Raw genomic sequence first — 14,221 nt, forward strand, 5'->3', positions numbered from 1 at the left:
AAAATGAGCCTGCCCTCAGACCCAATGGCAGACCCACTGTAGCCAGGCATCCTCCTATCACCTCTACAAGCACCAGCGAAAAACCTGGTCCATCCCCTTAGTGCACTGGGGACCTTCCCTCACACACCCAGCAAGATGTTCACAGGGTATGCACTGGGCAGTGCAGCACGGAAGTGCTCCCTGGATACAAACACTTCATGGAGGGAGACAGCCCGTGTACTTGCTGGTGATTCAGAAGTGGCCTCACCTTGGTCCTTGTCTCTATCTGGGCCCCGCGGTCCAGCAGCAGCCGTACCATGATGATGTTGCCCCGGCGGGAGGCTATGTGCAGGGGAGTGATACCATTCTGACAGAAGGAATGACAGCCTGTTAGAGGGAGCAACCCCTTCTCTTTCCCCCCATGGGGCTGCAAAGGAGGCATGGAGTGAACAAGGGACAGAGGGCAGGGGACGGGCTAAATCCCTGCTCAGGGACAGCACAAGGGAACAGTTTGTTTCGCAGGGCTGGGAGAGAGGGTGAGCACCTGTTCCTGCCTGCAGCTCAAGGCTGTGGACAGAAGCTGCACAGAGCTCACAGGAAAGCGCCAGCTCATGGGTTTGGCTGCACCCAGGGGACTGGAAGAGGAATGCCAACTGCAGGGACTATAGGCTCTGCCCTGCAGTGTCAGCACCAGCTTTCCCTCAGCCTGGACACAGGGTCCCAAGAGCTCCCAGGATGCATGGCTGCATCCAACAGAGGGGAGACATAGTAGAAAAGGCCCACGCTGGTTATTAACGGCAAGTCCCCAGACATGCATCAGTGTGCTTCCTTCTGCATGGTCCCACCTCACCAGCGTACCGTGGCAGCTGCTGCTGCACCTACATGGGAAGGAGGCACAGCATCCTCCTCAGTCCCAGCAGCCTTCCCGCTTTGCACTCACCTGGGGTGTGAAGTTGACGCTGGCTCCACGGTTCAGCAGTAATTGGGCCACACTGAGATTCTCGTAGTGGGCTGCAATGTGCAAGGGGGTAAATCCAGTCTAGGGGAAAGAGAGAAGGATCAGCCCAGCCATATGCATGCTCTCTGCTGACAGGATGGATAAATACAGCATACCAAGCTGCTGTTCTCCCTGGGGAGGTGTGAAAGCTCCCAGAAACAGGATGAGAAGGCCACACACCTTAGACAGGACGTCAGCATTGGGGTCGTTCTGCAGCAGCACGGCAGCTGTGCGAGTGTCATCATTGCGGGCTGCAATGTGCAGGGCGGGCAGGCGGACCTTACCCTTTGTTCCATAGTTGATAAGGTGAGCAACCACGTTCTCATGCCCTTGCTGCAGAGCCACAGCTAGTGGCGTAAAGCCATCCTGCCAGGGAGAGGCAGGTGAGAGGGGGAGAGCCGAGGAGCCATGTCAGCATCTGTGACATCCAACAGCAGCCCCAAAACGCAGGGCCCTAGGGTCCTCCCCAGGGGTCTCACCTCTGTGGCTACATTCTGGTTGGCTCCATTTTCCAGCAAGAACTTGACAACTTCCAGGTGGTTTTCCTGCGCTGCCATGTAGAGGGGTGTGAAGCCTTTCTGTAAACACAGAGCCACGCACATCAGCACAACTCCTCCTTGAGTTTCTCAAGCTCCTTGCAGATCTACACACCATCAACACCCATATCCCCAACTCACTGAACTGGGGCAAAATCACACACAGTGTGAGTGGGAGAAAGGAAAACACTGGCAATGGTAGAGTAATAGAGCGCTGAAGCTCAAGGCTCCCCACATCCAGAAAGAACCAGGGGATGCTTCACAACAACAGTCAATCCAGGAGGCACTGCCTTCTACTCACTGCCACTACTCTCCCTTGCTTCAGGGATGTCTCTGCCATCAGGCAAAAGCTGAAGAGCTTGCAGCCCCACTAGGCCCAAGGAAGAGGGAACAAAGGAGGCAGAGTGTGCAGAGCTGCAATGTTACTGGAGCCCTCAGGGCTGTGCCAGGGAGGCACTGGCCGCCAGTCCTCCCAGGATGAGTTCACTGTGCTTGTGTGTGATGCCATGGACTCCCTCAGCAGAGGTATCATGCTGGTCTCCCCATAACCCTCAAGACTCCCTCCCCACTCCTCACACACTCGTCTTGTTTCAGGAGTCTGGCAGAGCAGTCCTTGCCCCTGAGCAGGACTAGCAAGAAACTGTAAAGGGCTGCTGAAATATCCCTGCTGAGCACAGTTCCCACTATGAGGACACCACTATCGTGCCTGCTGGGTGCTCTTCCCCCCCCAGCCCAGGCCACTCTACCTGTGACTGCGCATTGACGTTGGCCCCATAGTTCACCAGTTCCCGGACCACATCCTGTTGTCCAGCCAGGGCAGCAATGTGCAGGGCTGTGTTTCCCTTCTGAAAGACACCACAGGGCAGTGTTCAGGGGCTGGAGCAGCCCAGAATGCCAGGGAAAGATGGGCCTGGTATGTGCTATCACATGAGCAAACAGAGCAGCTGGCCAGGGGAATCCTGTGGGGCCATGCAGCCCTTGCTCCATGCCTCATCCCTGCTACAGACCAGGCAGCTACCCTTCACATTTGCTGGCCAGGGAAGAGAGTGATCTAATCTTTCCCATGAAGTTACTGGCAGCAAAAGCACTGTCAGGCTCTGTGTATTTCCAGCACCGAGGGATGAGGAGGGGAGGGAGGATGGGGGAGCTGAGCTGGCAGCCTTCAGGCAAAACTGCAGCGTGTGCCCTGGTAGCCAAGGCATCCCAGCACAGCTAAGGCATGATAAGCAGGCTGGAAAATGCAGACACAGGCTCTTCTGACTTGTGCCTTTGGGTGGTATGGCAGAATGCCAGACTCTGCTCTGCACCCCGAGCCCTGCCAGAGCACTGGGGCAGTGGCAAGCCAGGCCCCCTCCTGCTCTCACAGCCCTTCAGATGGTGCTGGAGGCTGCTCATTTGTCAGCCCTGCTCACTTGCACCGTTGTCTCACTTGTCACCAAGCAAGAACCACACCCCACAGCGGTGATGCAAGAGAACGATATGGTATTTACAGAGCACCACGGCTCTCTAGGCCCCAGCCCAGCAGCACTGCCACCAGCACAGCCTTTCCAGGGGCTGAAAGCAAAGAGCATGATTCACTGCCCAGCTACTGCTGGTGCGTCTGGCAGCGATGGCAGGGTGCGGAGCTGTGACTAATGTGACCAGACTCCCTTGTCCTCACCTTGGTCGTTGTCTCCAAAACGATCTCCTTGTGCAGCAGCTCCACCACCATTTTCACGTGGCCCTCCTTGGAGGCCAGATGCAAGGCATTCAGCCCATTCTGGAGGGAGCAAAGGTGGGAGAGGGGCATTAGGCACCTGCTGGGGCTGGGGATTTCTGGGGAACCCCCTACTCTGAGCTCCCGTGCAGACACACCTGTGGACACTTGGCCCATGCTGGAGAAAGTCCTGGCTGGTAGGAGCAAGAGCTCCTTGCCCATCAGCCCAGCATGGTTAGCTCCATGCTGCAAGGGCAACTGCACACAGCTGAACGCTGAGGTGCTGACTAATGCTGGAGGCTTCTCCATGAGCAAAACAGGCAGCCCCCATAGATGATTTCCTACGAATGGGTTGCACCACAGCTCAGTGTGTGTGTGTTTGGCCCCACAGGCACTGTTTCAGTCCTTCCTGCTCATGACACGTCCCTGATGTCAACTCCTGTCTTTGGTCAAGCGACTTTCCTTGGGGTGCCCCTCTCTGCAATCGTCTGTCCAGTCAGGCTTTCCAAACCTAAAGCACAGAGCTGAGCTTTGTGTATGGCCCAGACTGAGGATGAACCAGATCTGCTGTGTTAGTGCACATACAAGCGTTAAACTTTAACATTTACACAGACAGAAGTGCAGTGAGAAGTCCTGTCTGGGGCAATGATCTTATCAAGCAGCAGCCAAATTTAATTCACAACAGTTCAGGAGCTTCCAGTCCATCACCTGCCTTCTTCCTGGCTTTGCAGACTGCCCGGCAACAGCCCCATCCTGCAGCCTGTGCTCAGCAGAGGGTCAGCTTTGCTCCCTCAGAGTTTAGCTGCAGAAAAAGGTGCAGAGAAAGTGTTGGCTGTGCCACCGCTAAGCTCTACCAGCTCCAGGAAGCTCCTAAACAACTGAAGTGACTTCTCAGGAACATCTCTGCAAGTGCCCCAGTTTATCTCGCCTTTTCCTACGTGTGGCATCTAAACACCAGGAGCAGAGGGCTGGCCAGTGCCCTTGTAGCATCCCTGGGCTGTCAGGAGGAGGTGTCAGGCCAGCCAGCACCCCAGAGGCTGCTAAAACAGCTTCTGCTCCACTATTTCTGACACCCTCTTCAGCTTCCCAGATGTGAACAAAAGGGCTAGGATATTTGCTGGCAAAGAGGTTAAATACCTGCAGGCAATTTCAGATGTCACTTTTTCCCCATAAGGCAAATGTCCCTTGTCCCTCGCTTCTCCCAGGTGGATGCACTATGTTTGCTCACCCCTACGCAATGCTGTCACGTGGCAGAGAGATGCCAGCTCCTTGGGAGCACACAGTCCTGCCCAAGTTCTCCACCTCCCAGCCATCTGTTTCAGCTCCTGTAGAGTACTGGAAGGTCACCTATTCACAGAATTGCTTCATCCCCTACCTGAATATAGGTAGGGGAGCAAAAAATGCCTGGGGAGGCTCTAGTTCCAGCCCTCAACACTCCAGTTAAACTTAGAACAGCTTCAAGAGTGTTACCATACTGGAAAAAGGTTTTCCACCCTCTCACACTCAAAGCACCAGCTATCCAGGATCATAGTCAGAGTGTCACAGATTCTTTTGCTCAACTCTGATTACAGCACTAAGAGGAAAATCTAAAAATCCCCAGGCTTCCTTAGCACACCAACTCCAAAGTCCTCTAGAGCCTCAAGCACAAAAGGCCTGCTACCAAGGGAAAATGAAATGGGAATACTGCAACACCCACAGAACAGATCCACCAAAATGAAATGCTCCCCACCCAGGCCTGGCTACACTGAGTCCATCGCCTGGGTTAAGCCCAGCTCCTTTGACTAGGTCACACCTACACAACCCCATACAGACGGTCACTGACACCCCTACCTTCGTGGGCTCACAGGTTGGATATGTGGCCACAGACACACAAGCTTTTTCTTGGTTGCACTCACACAACAAAAGCCTGGAGTGAAAGACCACAGATGCTCGGTTGCTCTCCTCAGCACATATGCCCTTTTATGCAAGGGATTCATAAATAACCTTTTGAATGCTGAAAACCTGTGAGGAATCATTATTCTCTGGCCTTACAGCAATAAGCGCAATGTTTGCAGAAGATTGTTTCCCAGTGGCCTATCAATATTTCCGCTCCAGGAACAATACAGGCTCTTCTGTACATTTGCTTTGGCTTGACAGATCATCCGACTCAAAACTGCCACAGGATGGGCTGAATTTGAAAGGTGCAGCTTTCCCCTCACTAAGTGTTGCAAATGCTTCCCAGAAATCCCAGTCTCTGGCTGTCAGTGCGACAAACCCAGCCACACAGAAAAACACAAAAGGTGGGACTTTGCACTTAGCCTGGTCCAAAGCAGAGCCCTGCGCCGGTCTGCCCATCAGGACTGCGACCGGCCACCCCAGAGACTATCTCCTGGCACCATGCTCTTGCACAGGGCTGTTCGCTGATGGTGAGGGTCCTGGCAGCAAGGTGTGCTCATCCTCAGGCTTCCAGCTCCTCTTGCATGAGACGGGAGCATTCAGACATTCAAAACACAAGAGAGGTGGATGATGAAGACACTGATGCAGATGGCAGCAACGAAAGGGATGAAATCAGTGAGATGGTGATCAGATGGCATGTCAAGGTCTCTGCACTTGAGTAAGAATACAGGGCCTGTGGGATAGGTCTGACCACATATATCCCTCTTTATTCTATACAGGACATGTGAGGTTGGACCTTTCCCACAGGTCTGATATTCCTCAGAAGGAAACCCCAAAATGCCATCTAACCTCAGGGAGATGGCAGGAACCAATGCAAAGATGTCACTGAAATAAGTGCCTGATACTGTTGTAGCCACGTGTTCCCCATCAAGGTGTTACATCTCCTCACCAGCACCAGAAATCTGGCTGAAAACAGGACTCGCAGCCAGACAGTGGAAACAAACAGCTGATGACTGACCGTCTCTCTGGGTGAGGAGGAAGTTCAAAGCCATCGTCTTTATCCTGTGGCTGGGTGTCCCTGTTTTAATTCTTTGCAGGCCCCTCTTCAGAACCACATATTCCTCTACGCTAGAGCGGTAGAGGAGCAGTGGGTGCAGAAATCCTTTCTCTGCTTTCAGGCTTGTCATCAGAAAAGAGTGAACATCCGTGGCACGCTCTGCTTGCGGAGTCTCCCATCTCAGAAGGCACGGGCCAGCGTGACCACACACAGCCCCCACCCGCTCTCACCCCTCTCTTCCAGACACCCACAGAAACTGGCAGGAGGGAATTCTCTAAGCCGCTTGTGAACAGGCAAAGTAAGATGATTTTCCCTGCCAGGTTCTGCTTCAGCCTCTGCGCACGGAGAGCATACACAAAAGTGCCACACATGGCAGCATCCCCAGTCCTTCCTGGAGAGGAGAGTGGCACAAATAGCAGCAGCAGGATCTCCCTGCTCCTTGCAACTTGCTTTGCCAGAGGTCCGTAAGGGAGCAGTGGGCACATTAAACACCTACTTGTCTCTGCTCACTTGTAGCTAAGAGTTTGGAAGCAGGAGCAGTGTGACTGCTTCCAGCAACTGGCCTGCTGCTGCTTGGGGGCTTCTGCTCCCCCAAGAGGGTCTAAGGGAGCAGTAGTTGGGTTTAATGACTAGGCCATATTCTGAAATGAGGCACAACGACATGGAAGATCCTTCCAGGTGCAAGCATGCAATCTCCTCAGTGTTGAGTGCAAGCCAAGTCCTGCAGCCCAGAGCTAAGAGCATCTCCTCTTTCCAAACCCTGTACACCTCCAAAATGGTTATGGGGTCAGAGCCTCTAACCCACCAACAGGATCCAATGGAAAAGCTCATCTTCAAAGAAATCCGAAACTGAAAATTTTCTACCTCTTCTCCCTACAAGACCTCTCTGATCTAAATCCCATATGTCCACACACAGCCCCAGGATAGAAGTCTTTGAGAGTATCCAGCTGCTGATTATGAACTAATAATCCAGATTATACAGTGATGAAAAAAATTAGCATCTCCTGAGATTTCCCCAAACCTCATCTAGTGTCCCAGAGAGGTGAATGCAAGCTCTAGTGTGCCCCAGGGGCCTGAAGAAGCCCAGCATCCCTGCATGGTACCATTAATCAGAAAAGAAAAGGAGACGATGCCATTTCCTGGGGGAACCTGTCCACAGTAACCACACTGGCCACTGCAGTGCACAAATCAGTAGGTCTGAACTGCGCTTGATTTGGGGACGTGATACAAGGTGAACAAGGTGAACATACATTTGTGCTACCTGCTAAGTCAGCCTCCCCAACATCACTACTGCTCTGGGAAGCAGCCAGCAGTGCAGTCTGTCTGTCCCCCCTGCTCAGCCCAATCCCCCTGAGTCTCTCCATATAGCACCTACCCCAATTCAGGCTGAGCTGCTTGCATTTGGCAGCTACACAGGTACAAAACGTTCTGTCGATTATGTGCATACAGTTCCTCTGTGCCTGCAGCTCTCCTTTCCTGGGGCAGACCTGTCTCTGCTCTGGGCTAGAAGGGGCTCCACCTGCCCAACACCTCCCAAGCCACCAAGACTGGCATTTTGCAAACATCCTCTGCTTGGGTTAAGCTGCAGCTTCTGGGAATCTGAAAGCCTGGGCATCGCAAGCAAGGGGAAAATACCCCAGAGTGATTCCTGAGACATTCCAGCCACTGTGCTACACTCCTCACAGCTCTCTGCTCTGCCCTCTGATAAGCAGCTGAGCACCTTCCAGCTGTCCCAGCCGCTTGTCACCCTAAAGGAGCCTCAGAGCTCCCTCTCTGCTTACCTGTTAATGCCCTTTGCCGCACTTCAGCCAGTACTGTCAGGATCCCCAGATCTTTATAGCTATTGCTGCCCTCCCTGCGCCAAAGACAACTGGTCCAGATCTGCCTTCTGGTCAGCCGTTCTCCTCCCCAGCAGAGAATCTGTTTCCAGCCAGCTCAGCTGTGGAAGTTTCCCCAGCAAGGGACCATGTTGCAGTCTGCCTTTCGTGGCCTCTCCCCTGAGCTCAATTCTGGTCAGGAGCTCCTGTGCCAGCTGCCTGGCACAGGCAGGGGCAAGGGGCTGCAGGTTGCCTGGAGCCTGGCAGGGGGTGGTGCATGTGAGAGGAGGATGGGGTCTGCCAGGACACCCAACTCCGTACCCCAGGGATCTCCCCACCATGCTGGCAGTCATGGCTCCATGCTCTGCCAGGGTGGTGCACACCTACCTCTCAGCTGGGCATGTGTCTTGGTTTGGGCTGAAATAGAGTTAATATTCCTTTTCAGGGACTAGACGAGTGCTGTGTTTTGGATTTAGCTTTGGGTTTGGTATGGGAAGAAAGCTGATAGCACACCGATGTTTTCAGCTGCTACCGAGACTTCAAGGACTCTCTGACTCCCCATGTCCTGCCCGTGCACAAGGGCACAGGGAGCAGGGGGGTAGCACGGCCACAGCACCTGACCCTAACTGGCCAGTGAAATATTCCATATCATGGCACGTCATGCTCACTATATAACGGAGGGGTGGTTGGGAAGGAGCTCTCTGGCTTCCGGGATTGCGATTGTGGGATCTTGATATCTCGGGGTCACTGGCCGGGAACGGGCTGGGTATTGGTCAGCGGGTGGGGAGCAATTACGCTGTACATTGCCTGTTTTTTTTTTTTTTTTTTTCCCCATCATCATCATTGTTCTTGTTTTATTGCCATTATTAAACTGTTCCTATCTCAGCCTGTGAGTCTCCCTTCACCCCTCTAATTCCCTCCCCCATTCCCAGGTGGGGAGGGGGACGGGAGGGTGACCAGCTGCGTTGTGGTCGGCTGCCAACTGGCCCAAACCACAACAGCATGCCAAAGCTCTGCAGACGTGCCTGGAGACTGCACAATGCCTTTGCAGAGCAGATCATACCCAGGAAATCACCTTCACCCAGCAAAGTTGCCATTGCACTCCACTTAACACAGCATCTCTTTCTTCTCACCCCCAGATGCCTCACCAGGAGCCAGGCACATCAGCCACAGGAGGGGAGTTTAGACAGGACAGTCAGCCTCTCCCACCTAGCTTTTAAACTTCCTTTGCCAGGCAACTTATTACCAGCCAACTTATACTCTGCTCCATGGCAGATAGGACTGTGGGATCAGGGCAGGTGCTCCCGATCAGCTGTGCAAAGCAGAACAAGTGAACAGCCATGGGGAACCTCCCTGCCTCCATCCTATGGGAGCAGTGTAAGGAAGGGGTGCAGTGACTGTCACTGGGCCTGGGCGAGCCATCGCATGGCACGTTTTCACATGAACTAGAGATGGTATCAGAAGCCCTGTGGGTTTCACCTACCTGGTTACAGGTGTTAATATCTACCCCATTCCTGAGGTGATCCAAGGCTTTGTCCAGATTCCCAGATCTTGCAGCTCTCAAGAAACTGGTTGCAGCATCGGCCTTGGGGAAAAAAAGGAAAAACATGAGACTCAGAGTCCCCCTGTTCTCCTCCATCACCAGCACTGTGCCAGCTCTCCACTTGGTTGCAGAGAACATGACTACAGAGACCAGACAGAAAAGGCAGTCTGGGCAGGTCCAAGTGGGAACCGCTGGAACAGCCCGCGGTGCCCCAAATCAGACAGCAAGAAGCAGGGCTGGGACCTGGACCTAGAGCGAAGAGCATCCAGATGATGGGGCAGGAGAGCCACACAGGTCTGCAGCTCGTCCCAGCACTGCAGGTGGGCTAGGGAGGAAGCTCTAAGGGGACTTTTGCAACCATGACAGCCTCCCTTGGCCCAGGAAATGCCTCTGTGTCCTCGCTGAGAGACTGCAGCGATGGACAAGGCCCAGACTGCGGCTGTGGTGAGCCCATCCCAGCTGTCCTCCAGAAACTGCTGGGTAGCCACTGTGGTGAGTGCGAGTACCAGAACCAGGGACAGTGACTCCAGCTGAGCACCCTATAGCCAGGAAAGTCACAACTCTCTTTTCCAACAGAAACAAGGCTGTTTCTCCCTGCACCACTAAAACACAGCCACCCCAGGCAAGGCACAGCAATACTTTGAGCAACAATACTTAGCAGTGTAAGGCAGCGAAGGAAGACCATGGGATCGATCACCAGAAGCTGGAGAACAATAGGCTGGAAATGCAGTGACGTGGCTCTGTGAGGTTGGGACCTTGGACAGGTAAGTACGAGCTGGTGCCTGCCTGCTAGGTCCAGCCCAAAGGGCTCTCTGCAGCCAAGAGCCATGAGACATCCGTGGCAAGGGTGCAGGACACACTCCTCTGCCTTCAGCTCCAATAGAAAATCAGAACTCTTCCTGTTCCACTCACATTGGGTCTGACCAAGGGACCTCCAGTGCTACAAGCACTTATATTCTGTCATCCCAGGCCATCCTGTAGTGCCCACAGCATGGTTGCGAACACCCAGGATTAGGAGGCTCCTGGAGAGGGGCTGGAAGCAGCACAGCCACAAAGGACAGCTCTAGAGGCAGACCTAGGGAGGATGATGCACCACACAGGTTCAGGGCTCCTCTCTTCCCTTCTCTTTGCGGCCTCAGCCATTCAAATTTGGACTTTGGAGCAGCACAACTTGGCTGCTTTCTGCTGTCCTCCATCTGCCTTCCCCAGCCCATCCTTTCTGCCCGACCCCCCTACCCCAGAGAAACGTAGCCACGACCTGGGCCCACCACCCTGCTACTCCCTGCAGAAGAAGGGCCCCCAGAGACGGTGTCCTGGCCCCCACTGTGCTGGGCACTGCCTGCAGAACTCAGCCTGGGCTCCTGCAGAAGTGGCCGGGGGCCATGGCCCCTCCTGGGGCAGCCCACCGGGTCAGAGGCGCTGGTGGGGCAGGGCAGCACCACTGTGCCCTGTCCTGGTGCGCAGCCTCTGCGTGCAGGGGGGGATACATGCTGATCGCATCACCTCCTGCGCCAGCTGGCTCCACTTGCTGCCACCTAAGAGGAGAGCCCTATCCCTCTGGGAAGAGCCCCCAGATGCACAGCAGAGCTGCTGGCTTTGGGGAGGGCTGTGAGCACAGAGGAGGCACAATGCAGTGCCTCCGGGCTCTGCTTGTACAGGATGATCTACTGTAAGAGGCAGAAGGCAGCACCAGCTCTGTGCACATTTGCACTCTGAGCCCTGCGTGCTGTCTGGGGTCTAGCGAGGAAACACTGACAGCTTCAAGCTGAATGCAAAGAGCTTTTCCAACTCCAGACCCTGCTAGAAGCCTCTGTGTCTCAGGTCAGGATCAATGACAGGGCAGCACCTCAGCTATGCTGCCGGCATGCCAGCCACAGCACAGACCTTTGACAGCAAACCCCTTGGAAAGTCAAAGCACAGCTCAGCCAGGCTCTCCCATCCATGGGACACACATGGAGCTGCGAAGATTAAAATGGCAAAACTGTACCAGGCTCCAGCAGCAAAGGGGCCCCCGAAGTCCCAGCACACCCAGCAGCAGAAACTACAGGCAGAAAGCAAGCAGGAAAGCAAAGCAGAGATCTCTGTGGGCACAAAGGAGAAGTGCATTGTATACTCACAGCCACGTCTGGACCGGACCTGCCCCTTCGTGCTGCCATAGCCCGGCACTTCAGCTGAAACCTGAGCCTGGTATCCCCTCTCTGCCTCCTTGGTTATCTACTCCCCAGCTTTGAGAGAGCCAGTAAGTTACATTGCATTCTATCTAAAAATACAGGCTCCCTCCTCGCTCCAACGCAGACCCTGCAGGGATCGCCAGCCGCTAATGGAATTTGTTCATTTTCTCTCCATTATTGTGTCAGACAGGATATTTAATACCAAGCCGCCTCCGGAAAGCAGATGACTGCTGCCAAGTGCAGGGAGTGGGTCAGAGCTGCAGATACCACTCTGGGAACAGCAGAGAAAGAGCAGCCCCACAGACATGACCAGGAGCCTGGCATTTCACAGGTAACGCCTGCTACAGAGGAGAAGGGTCATGGTTCTCTCCTGACCCTCTGGATGCTGGAGGCCAGGGCTTTGGAGAACATGCTGAGGCTTGAGTGCTTCTGAGGTATTGCCCTTCTGCTCCCCATGCTCAGTGTGCACCTTTCAGAGATGCATAGAGGGATGCAGGAACATGGAGACACCAGCAGTCAGACAACACACGCATCCAGAGAAGGGATAGCTCAGCTCAAATGGTAAAAGCAGAGCAAATAGATCTGCAGCCATACTGCCCTTCTGATGTCAGTGTGCATGTTGGGACTGCCCACCTGTCACGTAGCGGGTATTTGTTCACAACAGCTCGCTTTATTTTGGGGTATCACAGAGATCAAGGCAATACTAGATTAGCCAGGGAAGTGAAGTATGAATTGGGTTACTGCCATGTCCTGAATTTCAGCAAAATGAAGCAGTGACAGCCAGAAATGCAGAGACCCTATGGACACAAGTAGATGTGCAGATCAAAACAATACACACATACATCCCAGTCAGCACAACACCAACATACCTAAACACGAACGGACGGACACACTGCACAGTTACCATCCACCAATAAGCACAAAGCACAGCATGTGCATGCTACATGCACCCCCCTGGTATTTGTACACACATGCACAGGCAAATCACTTGCTACCCATGTGCCCCAGGACATACGGCAACTGTATACAGATGTAGACTGCCTCTGCTGTTTTTCCTTTCTTTGGAGTTTCTTTCAATTCTCAATTGCCTTCCTAGCAATTTTCCAGGAAGGAGATATTCCAGGGGAGAAAATAAACTGCCTCACTTGCCATTGTGTACCTCTTGTACTCTTACATGGCTGCTAAATCCTACACAGAGGTGTTGTGCTCCACAGGCTTGCGGACCTTCAAGCTGTGAAGTGTCAGGAGGCTGCTGACAGCAATTCCCCATGGGAGAAGCCTCAGATTGGGACTTTGCAAAGTGCTCCAAGACCTTCTAAAGTAAAAAACGTAGCACAGCAAGTAAGACTGCACTACTGTTCTCCTTCCCTTTCTTTCATTTCAGGAAAAAGCTGCTGACAATCTAAATTTTTCCCTTTCCATCTCCTGGCCCTGATTAGTGGCTTCTTCTGTTTCTGTTCACAGGTGCCTTCCTGCTCTCACAGCCTCACCCCACAAAGCATTACCGCTGCTGGATGAATGTCCTAGCCCCTTCACCCAAACATGAGAAGCCTGGACCTGACCAAGCTCATTGCACTGTAGCCGTGGCTAAGGCAATAAACAAAGGGGAATTTCTGCCAAACCAGAGATCCAGGCTGGATTTCAAAGGCTGCAGTCACAAATTCAGTAATCCTACTCTGTTTTCTGTCTGTGGTTAGAGCCCTGCTCTAATCTCTTCTGGCAGTGCCTGGCTTTCACTCCCACCCAGGGAGGAGGTCCTGCTAGCTCCTTCTGTACATCACCGATAAAGGAAGGGAGGGTCTCAACATTGCCTCCTTCTGTGAAGGGTGGCCACATTTGTCAGGAGCCCAAGTCTGTACAAGCTGCTAAATGCTGCAAGTAGATGATTCCCAAGTGCAAATGAGTTCAGGGACTTGTGTTGATCTCACAGTGTATTCTGAGACACAAAGACAGGCAAGAAGCAAGTCACCACACTGTTCCAGACTGGCAATAAGCACACGTTCATTCGGCTACACTGCCCTCTTTATCCTATCTGCCCATTTGTCTCTTCTATCTGCAGGTCTTCTGCTGGAGCAATGAGGCAGCCTGAACAGGGACTACAACTTCTTCACAGATCACACAGCATCCTGAATGAGGAAGGGCTGAGTTGGCTTCTTGCTGATGAGCTCCCATCACTGCAAGGATGTGCACACAGGTCTCTGGGACTGCCTGGGAACATGTCCTGCTATGGACAGGGCCAAAGATGCCAAAAGAGAGGGACTGGGTGCCCTTTCCAACAAGTCTGTGACTCCAGTAGCCCCTGGCGAACAGCCCTGCCCATGCCGCACGACCACCAGCCCGTAGCACAGGCAGGTGAGGGGCAGCATACCCAGTCAGAGGCTGCTGGCATCCACTAGCATAAACAAAGCGCTTTGATGCTTGAAACCAGCTGATTCCTTGCTCCATGGGAAGAGCTGCAAGGGCTAGTTACAGAGAGGGAAGAACTGAGGGAGCTTGCAGTCACTGTGAGGTTTTTTTAAATGGGCTGTATTTTCTTCACTCTCCATCCAG

The 14,221-nt window shown here is 53.5% G+C and overlaps 1 protein-coding gene across 5 annotated transcripts in view; it reads right to left on the bottom strand.

The window, feature by feature from the left end:
• Positions 1 to 14,221, bottom strand: part of ANK1 (ankyrin 1) — a 70,005-nt gene that overhangs the window by 21,574 nt on the left and 34,210 nt on the right. For 4 of the 5 annotated variants that reach the window (XM_032997291.2, XM_032997312.2, XM_042801323.1 and 1 more), the window contains 7 exons: positions 9,441 to 9,542; positions 3,173 to 3,271; positions 2,259 to 2,357; positions 1,456 to 1,554; positions 1,157 to 1,342; positions 920 to 1,018; positions 248 to 346 (listed from right to left, as the gene is read on the bottom strand). In XM_032997291.2, the coding sequence (XP_032853182.2) occupies positions 248 to 346; positions 920 to 1,018; positions 1,157 to 1,342; positions 1,456 to 1,554; positions 2,259 to 2,357; positions 3,173 to 3,271; positions 9,441 to 9,542 (783 nt within the window). Of the gene's footprint in view, positions 1 to 247; positions 347 to 919; positions 1,019 to 1,156; positions 1,343 to 1,455; positions 1,555 to 2,258; positions 2,358 to 3,172; positions 3,272 to 9,440; positions 9,543 to 11,617; positions 11,716 to 14,221 lie in introns of those variants that run through there. The other variant, XM_042801322.1, reaches the window with a different exon arrangement.

Source organism: Tyto alba, unplaced genomic scaffold (assembly GCF_018691265.1).
Source record: "Tyto alba isolate M040663 unplaced genomic scaffold, T.alba_DEE_v4.0 Super-Scaffold_34, whole genome shotgun sequence".
Lineage (NCBI taxonomy): Eukaryota > Metazoa > Chordata > Aves > Strigiformes > Tytonidae > Tyto > Tyto alba.